Below are 12,537 nucleotides of genomic sequence, written 5' to 3'. Positions count from 1 at the left end.
ACTTGCCTCCTCCTCCGCCGCCGCCACCGCCACTCCCGTCGTCACCACCACCACCACCACCACCGCCACCCCCGTCGTCACCACCACCACCACCACCACCGCCTCCGTGCTGCTCTCCCCCACCCCTGCATAACTCAGCCTCTCTGTATCGGAGAAGTCGTATTCGGGTTCCCGCGCGGGCTCGGGTCGCAGGCATGGCTGACGGTGGCGGCGGCGGGGGCACGGGCGCAGTGGGCGGTGGCGGAGCAGGCCAGTCTTCGGCGGGGACAGCGACCGGCGCAACGGGGGCCGGCGGGAGCGGCGGTCCCATCAACCCGGCCTCGCTGCCTCCCGGCGATCCGCAGCTCATCGCTCTCATCGTGGAGCAGCTCAAGAGCCGGGGCCTGTTCGACAGCTTCCGCCGGGACTGCCTGGCCGACGTGGACACCAAGGTACCCTTGGCGCCTGGGCTGAGGGCTGCTGGGCTGGGCGAGAGGCGGTCGAGGTGGCAGCTTTGATTTCTCCAAAGCCGTAACAAGAGTAACAAAAAGCTAGTTCAGGAGTCCCTGCAGTGACGCGCTCCGCCGCTTGGGGCGGTGCAGAGCTTTCGCGCGCACGTGCGTTCCGCGAGCCCTTCACTCTTAGCTGTGATTTTAGCCCAGTCGCTTCTTTGAACTTGGGGGTTTAAGACGGATTTTAGAACCTGTACCCTGTTTTTCTCAAAATTTAACGCCTTCATGCCCCTCAGGAAAAACCTTCAATATGTTAAGAACCTAAAAAACTAGCTAGCATTTGTTGCCCTTAATGCAGAGAAACTAAAGCAGATACCTTAAAGCAACTGAGGCCAATAGGAAAAGGGGACCAGGAACTAGAGAAAAGGTTAGATCAAAAAGAATTAACCTAGAAGGTAACACCCACGCACAGGAAATCAATGTGAGTCAATGCCCTGTATAGCTATCCTTATCTCAACCAGCAAAACCCCTTGTTCCTTCCTATTATTGCTGATACTCTCTCTACAACAAAATTAGAGATAAGGGCAAAATAGTTTCTGCTGGGTATTGAGGGGTGGGAGCCGGAGGGGGTGGAGTGGGTGGTAAGGGAGGGGGTGGGGGCAGGGGGGAGAAATGAACCAAGCCTTGTATGCACATATGAATAATAAAAGAAAAATGAAAAAAAAAAATGGATTTTAGAGCCTGTACCCTGTTTTTCTCAAAATTTAACGCCTTCATGCCCCTCAGGAAAAACCTTCAATATGTTAAGAACAGTGGAGAAAGAACAGTAGGCAAGAGAGCTTTAGAATTTCCACCGTTTCACTGTTCACCCTTAAGGAGCTCACATTAAACCGAGACTGGTTTGACTGCAGTCATCAGCATATTAATAGCCATTTGTTCCTTTTCTCCATCTCTGTGATTTGCAGGCTTGTACGAGGTTAAATGAAGATAAAGGTGTAGATACAGCACCCCTGTGTGGTAACCCATGTTTGATGAAAAGGAATTTGGTGCCTTTTGATTGTAATGCATAGGCGGATTCCCCCAGCTAAATACTGTTAACACTAACTCGCCAAGATTGTTGTGGATTGAATGCAATAATGTGTGTTAAGTGTCAGATGTACAGTAGTTGTTGGAACATTGGCTTTCTTCTTTTTTGAAACTTCTTTTATGCAAGATATGCTGGTGCAAAGCTGTAATACCAGCTTCTTGAGAGGCAGAGGCAGGAAGATCAAGAGTTGAGGGCCAGCCCCTGCAAACTTAAGGAGGCCCTATTTAAAAAAAAAAAAGTAGTAAGACTAAGGTTGTATTAGGAGACTCAATTACAGACTGGGTCCCCCAGGGTAGTGATTTCTGTTCTCTAAACCTATTTTGGAAATCTTTTGCTGACTTCATAACAAGATTGTGAGCTTAAAATCAAACCTTACAGATAGATGTCCTCGTCTGTTAATTCACTGAACACTTACTGGCATTCAGAATGTACTAGGCTGTGTGCAAAACTAAGGTGTCACTGGCCCATCCTCAGAACTACTTAGGGTAGAAAACTGGCACCTAAACCAGCTGGTTTATACCCAGTAAGCAGTACATTGCTCTTAAACCCCAAGATGAAAAACTCAGGCACAAGTGCTGTACTTGAAACAAAATGCATCATTTTCTTTCAGAAAGGAATTGACAGCTTCACCTTTCTGAGAACAGAATGGTCTCAATTTGCTATCACAAGTTCTTTTTGTTTTTAAAGTCTACATGTGACTTTAAAAACAAACAGCATCTAGAAGTTTGTTCTAGAGAAAGCCATTGGAGCCTTCCCCTCTTAAACCTCCTTAGCTGTTCTTTCAAGTAGTTGCCAGGGTGTTTTTAGGCAGAGCAGATCTGAGATGACTTCTGTCCCTGGTTTGCAGGGTGTGGTCCCTGTATTAGCAGCACCAGCATCACCTAAGGACTCCTTAGAAATGCACATTCTTGTGCCCTCACCAACTACTGAAGTACTTGGAGGGAAGTGAACAGAGGAGGTCTGTGGTTTACTTTGCAGCACATCCACAGTATGAGTAAATAGAGGGAGAGGTAGGTAGTACAGTTAGATGTGAACAGGCCCTTTGGCTTCTTGAACTGAAGGGGTTATTCTGTATTGCCAGTGTTTGTTAAGGTTTAGCAGTGAGGTCCCTCTCTTTTTTAGTGAACTGCTTCATCATTTTGAGAAGAGGCTATAGTATCAGGATTCATGGTTACAAGTGCAAATCTAACTCCTTTAGGCAACTGGAGAGTATCTCTGAATCCAAGGACGATTTCAGTGAGCAAACTACCAGGAGGTCAGGGATTTTCCACTGGTGCTGTCTTTCATCTGTTCTTCTGTTCCTGCAAAGTGGTGTCATCCTTTTTGGTTACTACTATTCCTTTTTGTTTTGGTTTTCTTTGAGCTAGTCTTGCTATATAGTTCAGGTTGGCTTCATACCTGCAATGCTACTGTCTCAGCCTGCCAAGCTGGGATTACAGGTATTCACCATCACACCTGGCTGGTTGCTGTCAACTCTTGATTACATACTACAGCTTCCCCTAGTGGGGGACTTTCCGCTCCAGTTCAGGAAATCCAAGAGAATATCTGCATTGCCTCTGTGGAGTTTCTAGTCAGATAGTACATGAGAATCTGAATTAATTCCTTTTCCCTCTTTGTGGGTCTACACTTGGCCTTTTGGAAGAGTTCACTCATAGAGTTGAGTCCCACTGGTTCCTTTGTTGGTTCCATCTCCCTGACTGTAGCAAACTTTGCCACAATCATGCTGCATTACAAACCACAGCTCAGTGGTTGGCAGTAAGTATTTGTTCTCACACTGAAAAGGCTTCAGGTCAACCAAAGTTCAGCTGATCTGGATTGGCCTCAGCTGTGGGCTCACACTGCAGGTTGTCTGGGCTTGGGTCCAGGCTGTGGGTTGAGGTTAGGCCTGCTAACATAGGCCTGTGCCCATCTTAGGCCCTAGGCTGTGGGGGCAGATGGCTTCACATAGAGACTGCAGAGCATCAGAGCCAAACCAGACAACACAATCACATTCAAAGCCTCTTGTCACCAACCTGCCACTGGCCAGAGTTCCCCATTGATATATTCAGCATCAGTGGGGTGAGAAAGGATTCTGTGCCTATGGCAGGAGGGAAAGAGGGGTGACCTTCCCACCAGCAGCCCACAGTCACTCCTGCTTTGGAAAAGAGCAGTTGATGGCTCCAGAAGGCCTTAGGGGCCCAGAACATACATTCTTGTGTTCACTGAGCAACTTTCTAATTTTGTTTTGAACATAGTTGGCTCTAGACATCTGAGCGCCTCTTGTGCTCCTTTGTGGGCCTCGACATTGCTTCCCCACAGTCTTTCACCGTGTTCGTGAGCTTTGTCTATTCTTGAATCAGGCTGAGGTTTGGAGGGACCTTTTGTTTCCTGCAGGGGCTTTCCTGAGTTTGTTACTGAGAACACGTCCATGAGGTAAGTGGAGCAGGAGCCTTTCAGTTTGTCAAGTGGAAATAATTGTGACTCAGGATGGGCACTTGCTGAAAATCAGACAGCTAGTAAGTGATGGAGCCTGGCCTGGAACTCCGTCCTTGATTCAGAAGTAGCTTGAGTCGAACCTTGGCTTTGCCACATGTTAGCCATGTTGTCAGGTTGTTTACTCTAAGCCTTCGATTTCGATCTCTAAAATGGGAGCAGGAGAATACTATCAGGACCTCCCTCGGAGGTATCCTGCAAGTTAAACACCTGTGCTGTGCCAGGTGGCAGGCACTGGTAACGGCTACACAGTGATCTCCATAATCAGGTGGAAGTAAATTTAGATTAGAAAATAAACATTTTTTATGAAAAGCACTGCTCTAAATCATGTAATTCCACAATTCTGGTGTATAAAACATCTGACATTATCTTTTTAATATTTTAGCCAGCTTACCAAAACCTGAGGCAGAAAGTGGATAATTTCGTTTCAACACATCTGGACAAACAGGAATGGAATCCAACAATGAACAAGAATCAATTGCGAAATGGTCTGAGGCAAAGTGTGGTTCAGTAAGTAAGAACTGAGAGCATCTGGAAGACAGTGATTACAAGTATGGTATCCAAAAGCTAGTCTTCACTGTGTAGCCAAGCTTGGTGGCACTTTACACTGGATGCAGCAGACTGTGCCTTCCTAGTCTAGGTGGAAGGAAGCAAGGCTCTCCATGGAATCCTTGCTAGTCTACTGGGCTTGGGAGGCCTCCTGTGTGCACATCTCTGCTGGGTACAGTGGAAGTTCTTGCAGGCTTGTTCCTGGTTCTTTGACCTTTTCAGTGCAATTCAAACACAGATGTGAGTTTTATACCAAAATACTGGTGTTTGGATCTTGGGCAAAGAAGCTTGATCTTTATTCTCACAAGTGAATGTGAATTCTATAAATTATTTGAATCCTCTGTGGCCACCTCTAAAGTGTAGTGGCTGCTTCAGGAAGACATTATTTTAAGATACTGTCCTTCATGATAAGAAACTGAGCCTTTGCTAATAAAGGCACTGCAGAGAGCTCATCCAGGTGTCCTGTCAGTGTCAGTAATGGAAGTGGGCTATGGAATCTGACATTTTGAGATATACTTTTTCTTACCTGCTTTAAACACCAGTACTTATACCCAGGACTTCTTGCTCCACTAAATTATCCTGAATATCTAAACGCTTGTAATGCCTGCCTCTCCAAAAATAGAAATACTAGGAAATTACTATGAGTGAGAAAAAGCCAACATTTATAAGGATAACTGTTGGATAATTCCATTTATAACATTAATGAGCTAGCAGTTACAGAGATGTAGAGCAAATTCGTGATGGCCAGGAGTAGGAAGGGGGAGTATGACATGGAAGTGATACCACAAGGGGCTCTGGGTAGTATAATTAAGTATCTTAATCATGGTGGTGCTTCCATGAAGCAACTCCTGTCATGTTATGGTTTGGATATGGTTTGTCCCCCATAGGTGTGTGTGCTAGAAATTTGTTTCTTAGTATGGTGAGTGTTGAAGTGATGGGACTTCTAAAAGGTGGGGCCTAGTAGAAGGTGTTGAGTTTATGGGGGCTATGCCTTTAAGAACAGAATAGCGCTGTCTCACAGGTCTCAAGGACTGGATTCCACTGTTATAAAGCAAGTCTCACTGTGTAACCTCTCACCTAGCCACTTCCCCTTCCACTTGTCCATCATATTGTGATGCTGTCCCAGGTCCTGCACCAGACCCTGGCACCATGCTGTTTGGACTTACTTGCCACCAGGATCATAAGCCAGATAAAGCCTGCATCATTACTTTTTTGTAGCAACACAAAACAAGTTTCACAAAAATACCCCATATAGACACATGAGTGAATGCAGGTATAACTGAAATCTATGTTAGATCTGAGTTGCTCCTTGTTAGTTTCCTGGGTTTTGATACTATGCTGTAGTTACACAAGGCACTAATATCACGTGGGGGTGAGTGAGGAGTGTGTGGGCCTCCCGGTACATTTGTTTTTTACAACTACCTATAGATCTATAGTGATTTCAGAATTTAAAAGTTTTTAAAAATAGAAAAAGAATTTTGCTAACATTCGTAATATAGCTTGTGGCTGCTGAACTCTTAATCTCCTTTAAACAAAGCTAACATTTATGCAAGCTCTTTGAGTGTTAGGGAAGAAGCATGATATCTTGTCTTTCTGGGGATATTACCCTGTGCCTTTCCCTTTCTCTGAGAGCGGACTGGCGGCACAGGGATCTTTCAGAAAGAAGGGGACAATAGCCGCCCCTTATTTAGTGGCCGTTTGTTATGTGTCCAGTCCTTACATATGTTATCGCTAATTCTCACAGACAGCCTGTGTTACAGTTGACAAAACCAGTTAACTAATTTTGTGTTCGCCCTGCCTTCTAAAGCATTGGCCGGCATATTAAGAAAAAAATCAAAACACTAAATGTTTTGGACTATTTGGAAAGTACCACAGTAGTAAGCCTGTCATCTCTTAATTTCTATGATGCGCACTGATGCCATCCTCGAGGTATGTGTGTGGTACTTTCTCCATAATTCCATAGGAAAAGTGCGCAGAACAAAAGGTACAGCAGAACTAGGGCATCTCTAATCATCACCAGGCTAAGAACTAGAACATTCCATCACCCTCCAGAATACCCTGGCCAGACCTCCCTTTTCTTGACTTTCATGGTCACCATTTCCTTGTTTTTCTTCAGTTTTACAAGCCTGGGTAATTTTTTTCCCTCTTTTTAAGATTTAGGCGTTTAACCTGAAAACATGAATTTGGCTTTAATAAGGGAGCACTTCTCCATGATTCTGGCTGATACTTTGAATTTGGGGCAAACTATCAGTTTTGAAATGACTTCTTACCCTAAGTGCTGTCACCAGGTGGTACCGGGCAGGTACTCAGAGCCTTGGCCTGCTGCTAGATGGTCACTCAGTGCCCCAACCTAGAAGACTACTGGAAGTCAGGTCAGGCTCTACTGGTGAACAGAAGGATGACCAGCAAATCTTTTAAACACAAGGTATTCATTTTATCTTCTGTTTTAGGCTCCTGACAAGGCTTGATGCTTTTTCCAGATACTTGAAATTTCCAGGAAAATGAACTGTGCTCTCTTTTGTTCTCCCTGATCAGGTATCTTGGTCAGTTGGATCTGCTTTAACAAAGTGCCATGGACTTGGTGGCTTATTCACAATAGGAACTTATTTCTCACAGTTCTGGAGAAATCAGACCAGGGAGCCAGCTAGCTTTCTGGGGTCCCTTTTATAAGGACAACTACTCCTATTTGTGTAGACTCTACCTTCGTGACCTAATTGCCTCCCAAAAGCCCCATTTCCAAATACTGTCCTGTTGGGGATTAGATTTCTATATAGAATTTTAGGGGGCATAAGTATTGAGTCCATAACATTAGGTATTTATGTCTATTAAAGTCTGTGCTTACGGACATGGTTTGGTAAAGCTAGAAAGGTACTGGCTGATAATGGAAAGCAACTTTGCCTCCTAACTGACCTCAGGCCTGGTGCTGTCCTCACTGTGTTTCACAATGCTGCTCTTTTAAGGGCAGAAGCACTATCAAGTCTACCTGAAATGCTCCCGTAATGGCAGCATTTACACCTCGGCTTCCAGTCACTGAGCTTCTGGTTACCACTGAATCCAGGAAGCACTTGACACACTCAGCAGCCTTCTTAGTTCAAGGCCTGGTTCTCATCTTTTTTTTCACTGTATATTCACTCACTCGTTTTCTTTGCCCATTCAAGGATCTATTTTTACACAAGCAAGGACTTGAATGGCCTGAACGCTCAAGATCTAAAGGAGACTGAGCAAAACCTTTCTGCATACTTGTAGCACTGTTTGAATACTTTAGGCCTTCGAGAGGAACACTTAGGGTGAGCCCATATGAGCTCTTTTCCACACTCCTCAAATTCCATATACCCTGTCACCATAATCTTCCTCATTATCCCACCTCAACTGTTGGAATCAGACATTGATAAATTCTGACTAATTTTTGCTCTGCTTCAGAAAGGATTGGGGATGTATTTTTAGACCTGTAGGAGCTTAGAACCAGTTTGCTTCCAAATTGCCTACTATGTGTTACAGGTAACAACCGTAGTTGGAGGCAGTGTTGAGTTGCTTATGATATAAACACTCCCACCCTGATTGTTTGTGTTGTACTATTAAGGATTAGTAACCAGATTGTCACCAGTGTTCTGGCTACTAAGGGAATAAATAAGGAATAAAATGAAGTCGAATCCAAGACTTGTTGGCTTTTACAGAATGATTAAGGTTTTCACCTCTGCACGTCATCAGGTTCTTTCTTGCCATGTTATCACTTGCTCTTTTTTGGAGCAGTCTGCTTGGTTTTCTGTGGTTTGTTTGTATAAGGTTGAGGTAGCAGAGGTTGAGACTAAAATATGAATGATAGGTAGCTTCTGGCTGTGTATTGCCCTTTGAAGGAACTCCCTAGCAGGGTACCAGGTGGACATTTACTGTGCTCTCACATAGCACGTGGGGCTTTTTGGGGCTAAAGATTACTCACAAACTTAACAGAGTGATCTGTTTTGTCTCCACGAGGTCAGGGATGTTGGAAGCAGGAGTGGACAGGATTATTTCTCAGGTGGTGGATCCAAAACTAAACCATATCTTCAGGCCACAGATAGAGCGAGCAATTCATGAGTTCCTGGCAGCCCAGAAAAAAGAAGCTGTGCCAGCACCACCTCTGGAGCCTGAAAGCCAGGATCCTCCAGCTCCATCCCAGGATGCTTCATAAGGTCTGGTACCTCATCTTTTCTCCAGCAGCATTTATCTCTAGCCTATAGATGGATAAAACTGATGGAAAAGGTATGAGCCATAATTGGAGATCATACTCACATCCATTCAAAAAATTGTTTGCTACAGGTGAGCTTCACCTTCTGTGCATTTTTTTTTCTCACTAAGGACTAACTGGTAGCACTTTTCTGTGTCAATGAGTGTGATTTTTTTGTCCCACCAGAGCTAAGATGAAGATTCAGGTGGGAGTCTTCTTGTCTAAAATTGCTTAAGTGAGGTTCTCCCCTGGACATGAATTCACCTGAGTTTGCAATTTCATGTAAAATCAAGCAGTGTGTTCTCAAGTGGTGTCCTGGGTGGGACTCAGTCTGCACAGAGCACTGCTGTATTTCCACGTGGTTATAGGGCTTGTGCTTTACCACTATCCATTACCATGAGATTCTCCTGTTCTCCTTTTGCACTTAATGTATATTGAATTTAACTTTAAAAATCAGCTGTAGATGCACAAATGGATGCTTTGTGCAGATTTGGGGAGGCATTAGTGAATATAACTAGCTATTGTTGGCAACTCCTGGGGATTCTCTTATCTCCTTGTTCTGCCATTGGCATTCTCTCCCTATCTTTCTTTAAGATATCTGCTTTCTTAGTAAATCTGGTAAGTGAAGTGAGTTGGTGGGGGACTTTTGAGCATCATGACTGAATGATGCAAGAGTATTGGGTTCATGTAGCACTTGCGTGAGGTTTTTGTTTTGTTTTGTTTTTTAACCTCTGGAGGGGACCTGGAGTTCATTATGGAGTGTAAAACATTCATTTTAAGTCTCTATTTGATTGTAAATTCTTTTACGAACATACAATTAAGTGAATGTAGTCTCTCATCAAAAGTAGCATTTTGATATGATTATCTTCTTTTTAGAATATGTCTGATGCCTTTCGAATGCTCCATTTATTTATTGGTGAAGAAATGGATTCCTGTTTCATAAGAGTACTTCGGCCAGCCAGGGTCACCACTGATGTCAGGATTTTGGCCTTGACTTTAGGGCAGTGTTTATATTGAACAAGGAGCAAATTTGGTAATGGGACAGTTGCACGTGTGTGCCCCTTCGTTGCACTGCCACTTGGCCCAGCCTGTCCAGGTGTAACACCCAATAGACACTACAGAAGTATCGACACTACAGCAACCTGGGATTGTCCTGAAACAAACATTTATACTTGAACGTGATGACTGTACGTGGATTTATGGTCCGTGCTCTGGGATAAACAGAAACTACACTGAAAGAACTTAACCAGTTCCAAAGGTAATTTCCAAAAATAAGGACAGTTTGATCAGTGGGAATAGGTACTTGACAGTGCTTTTGATACTGTGTCTGAGTTACAAACAGGAATGTACACGCCGTTAACATCAGATAACCTTAAAGTTGTGGCCTTCTTGTATGTGGGTCTTCTAGTCAGTTTCCTTTCCCTTCTCAGAGGTGACAAAACATGGAGCCTTAGAGAGAATGAGGGAACTCTGACATTGTATTAAAACCACTGTAGCTTCCTGTCCAGGGCTGCTTTCTGTCCTGCAAGGGCTAGTGAGTCTGGGATGTGTTTGTTCTATTCTCATGTTTGTGTTTTTTAGAAAACTGAAGGATCAATAAATGGCATTTTATAATAAAATCGCACTACTTTTTCTCTGAGGCTTCAAGTGAATCGTTAAATCTGTGAAGGAGCCCCTTTTCCCCTGCTTGTGACTCTCTGGTCTAACTCAGAACTGCTCTCTCAAGCTGTTAGATGCAGCTAGTTGGTGGGGGGCCTGTAAGCAGTGCCTTTCCCCCAGGAATTATTACTGATACTGGTCATCAGCAGAGGGCAGTATGTTTTGTCAGCATTTCTCAGACTTCGGTGTGCGCAAGGATCACCTAGGATCTTAGAAAGATGTATGTTCTGATTCAGAAGTTCTGGGCTGGAGCCTAAGAGTTTGTCCTTCTCACAAGTTCTCCTGATGATGCTGATGCTGTATGCCTCCACTGCACTTTCTAGTGAGCCTTGGACAACATCAAAGATTTTTTCAGACTAATATTCCTTGGATTGTAATTGAGTCTGTATTGAATATTGCTGATGTGCTTAGTTTATTGTTTTGAGGGCTTGGGGTTTGGGTTTTTTGTTTGTTTTGTTTTTTTCAGCGGAGGGGCGGGGAGTGGTGCTGGGAATCAGTGAGCTCACGCTCTGCGGTTGTGCTGCACCCCGTGCCCTAATCTGATGAACTTTAACCCTTTAGTTGAATCCACGTTAAAATGAAGGTTCCACTTCCACATTTAGTATAAATACCCCTAAGTGGTGACTGCTGTGCCAAGAATTCAGCAAGTTGTTTTTGCAGCATGACCTCATTTTAAAGCAAGCTAGCCATACCATCATGGCAGACAACAATGACATCTGAGCTATAGTCTGTTTTTCCATCTCCTGGTGGATGTAATTCCATTTCTAGCTGAAACACGTTGTTGGCCTTTTTTAGCTACAGGACTCCACAACCAAAGCTCTCCGACTCTACTGATAGGTAAATACGAGTGGCCGGCCTACCCGTTCTACTTTTGCAGAGCTGCTTAGACTGAGGTCTTCAAGATTACAGACCTTCAAGACTACAACTCGGTTGCTCCTTTCCCATGAGACATCTCTCTAGGAGGGAGGTTGCTGTGTACAGCTATTTCCAGTCAACCCTCCCAGCATCTTGCTTGTCCAACACTGACCTCAATTCAACAAGAAAGAGGTGTGAAGTGCTGGTGGCTCATGCCTGTAAACCTAGCTATTGAGGAGGCAGAGATCAGGAGGATCGTAGTTCGAAGCCAGCCTGGGCAAACAGTTCGAGACCCTATCTCAAAAGATACCTAACACAAAAAAGGGCTGGTAGAGTGGCTCAATGTGTAGATCCTGAGTTCAAGTCCCAGTACCGCAAAAAAAAAAAAAAAAAAAAAACTCAGAAGAAACTGCCTGCAAACATTCATTTGACTACATTTTATGTGTTTTTAAGCAGATGGGTTTTGGTCTGCCAGTGTCTCCACTTTTCCCATTACTAAAGAAGGCTGGGCCAGCTGAAAGCACCGTTACTTTCACACAGTGTTAAATATGCCAAGATACCAGAGTTCCTACTTTTTGTCGTCTTGATATATCCACAAGACCCACATAGGCCAGAGAGCTCAGAAGCAGAACATTTTCAGTAATATTAGTGAAGTGACTGTAGACACATCACTGTTGAGCCAAATCCAAAGGGAAGTAATGTGCATTCCCCACCCTCCCACATATATGTGCAATTGGCTGGAGGGCTGGTCAAGCCAGACAGCACTAACAGAGACCAGGACAAGAAAGCCAGCTTCTATTTCCTCAGGAGTAAGTCACCAGCCAAATCTATTTGCACGCTCCTGTGAGTTCTCATGCTATGGGTGTTGGTTTAGTAGTGTGGAAACTAGAAAGTCATGTGTTATGACGTAAGTAGAAAATTCCTCCCCGAGGAGGACTCGGACACAGAAATACTGCATCCCTTAGCACCCTTGCTGTGATCATTACTAAACAAGATGTGAGTTGTTGCTGTCCTCCAGTCAGACTTCTCTCCTACATTTTAAAAAACCACTGCCTTCCGCCATAGCCCAGAGGGGCGCAGAGCTGACTTTAGAGCAGATTGCCAGCACTGAAAAAAACATCAAAACCTCATTTAGGATGGGAGTCAGGGTGGACTTGGTGATGCACATCTGCAATCCTATCTACTCAGGAAGTGGAAGCAAGGAAGATTGAGAGTTTGAGGCCATCCAGGCAAAGTGAGACTATCTCCAAAGTGCTAGGAGTGTGGCTGAAGTGGTAGAG

General features: G+C 44.3%; 1 protein-coding gene across 1 annotated transcript; it reads left to right on the top strand.

Annotated features, from left to right (window-relative positions):
- Nucleotides 1-20: 20 nt before the first annotated feature.
- Bod1 (biorientation of chromosomes in cell division 1) lies at nt 21-10,382 on the top strand. Its single transcript, XM_020183722.2, has 4 exons — nt 21-431; nt 4,376-4,500; nt 8,512-8,708; nt 9,620-10,382. The coding sequence occupies exons 1-3, from the start codon at nt 195-197 to the stop codon at nt 8,705-8,707; spliced, it is 558 nt and encodes a 185-aa protein (XP_020039311.1). The 5' UTR covers nt 21-194; the 3' UTR covers nt 8,708; nt 9,620-10,382.
- The last annotated feature ends 2,155 nt before the right edge of the window (nt 10,383-12,537 follow it).

Source organism: Castor canadensis, chromosome 16, assembly GCF_047511655.1.
Source record: "Castor canadensis chromosome 16, mCasCan1.hap1v2, whole genome shotgun sequence".
In the NCBI taxonomy this organism is placed as follows: Eukaryota; Metazoa; Chordata; class Mammalia; order Rodentia; family Castoridae; genus Castor; species Castor canadensis.
Note: the sequence above shows the minus strand (reverse complement) of the source record. Positions and strands in the feature narration are given on the sequence as shown.

Coding starts and splice junctions, on each gene's coding strand:
- Bod1 (XM_020183722.2), top strand. CDS start 195: ATGGCTGACGGTGGCGGCGGCGGGGGCACGGGCGCAGTGGGCGGTGGC. Junction 432..4,375: donor TGGCCGACGTGGACACCAAG/GTACCCTTGGCG, acceptor TTAATATTTTAG/CCAGCTTACCAAAACCTGAG. Junction 4,501..8,511: donor CTGAGGCAAAGTGTGGTTCA/GTAAGTAAGAAC, acceptor TGTCTCCACGAG/GTCAGGGATGTTGGAAGCAG.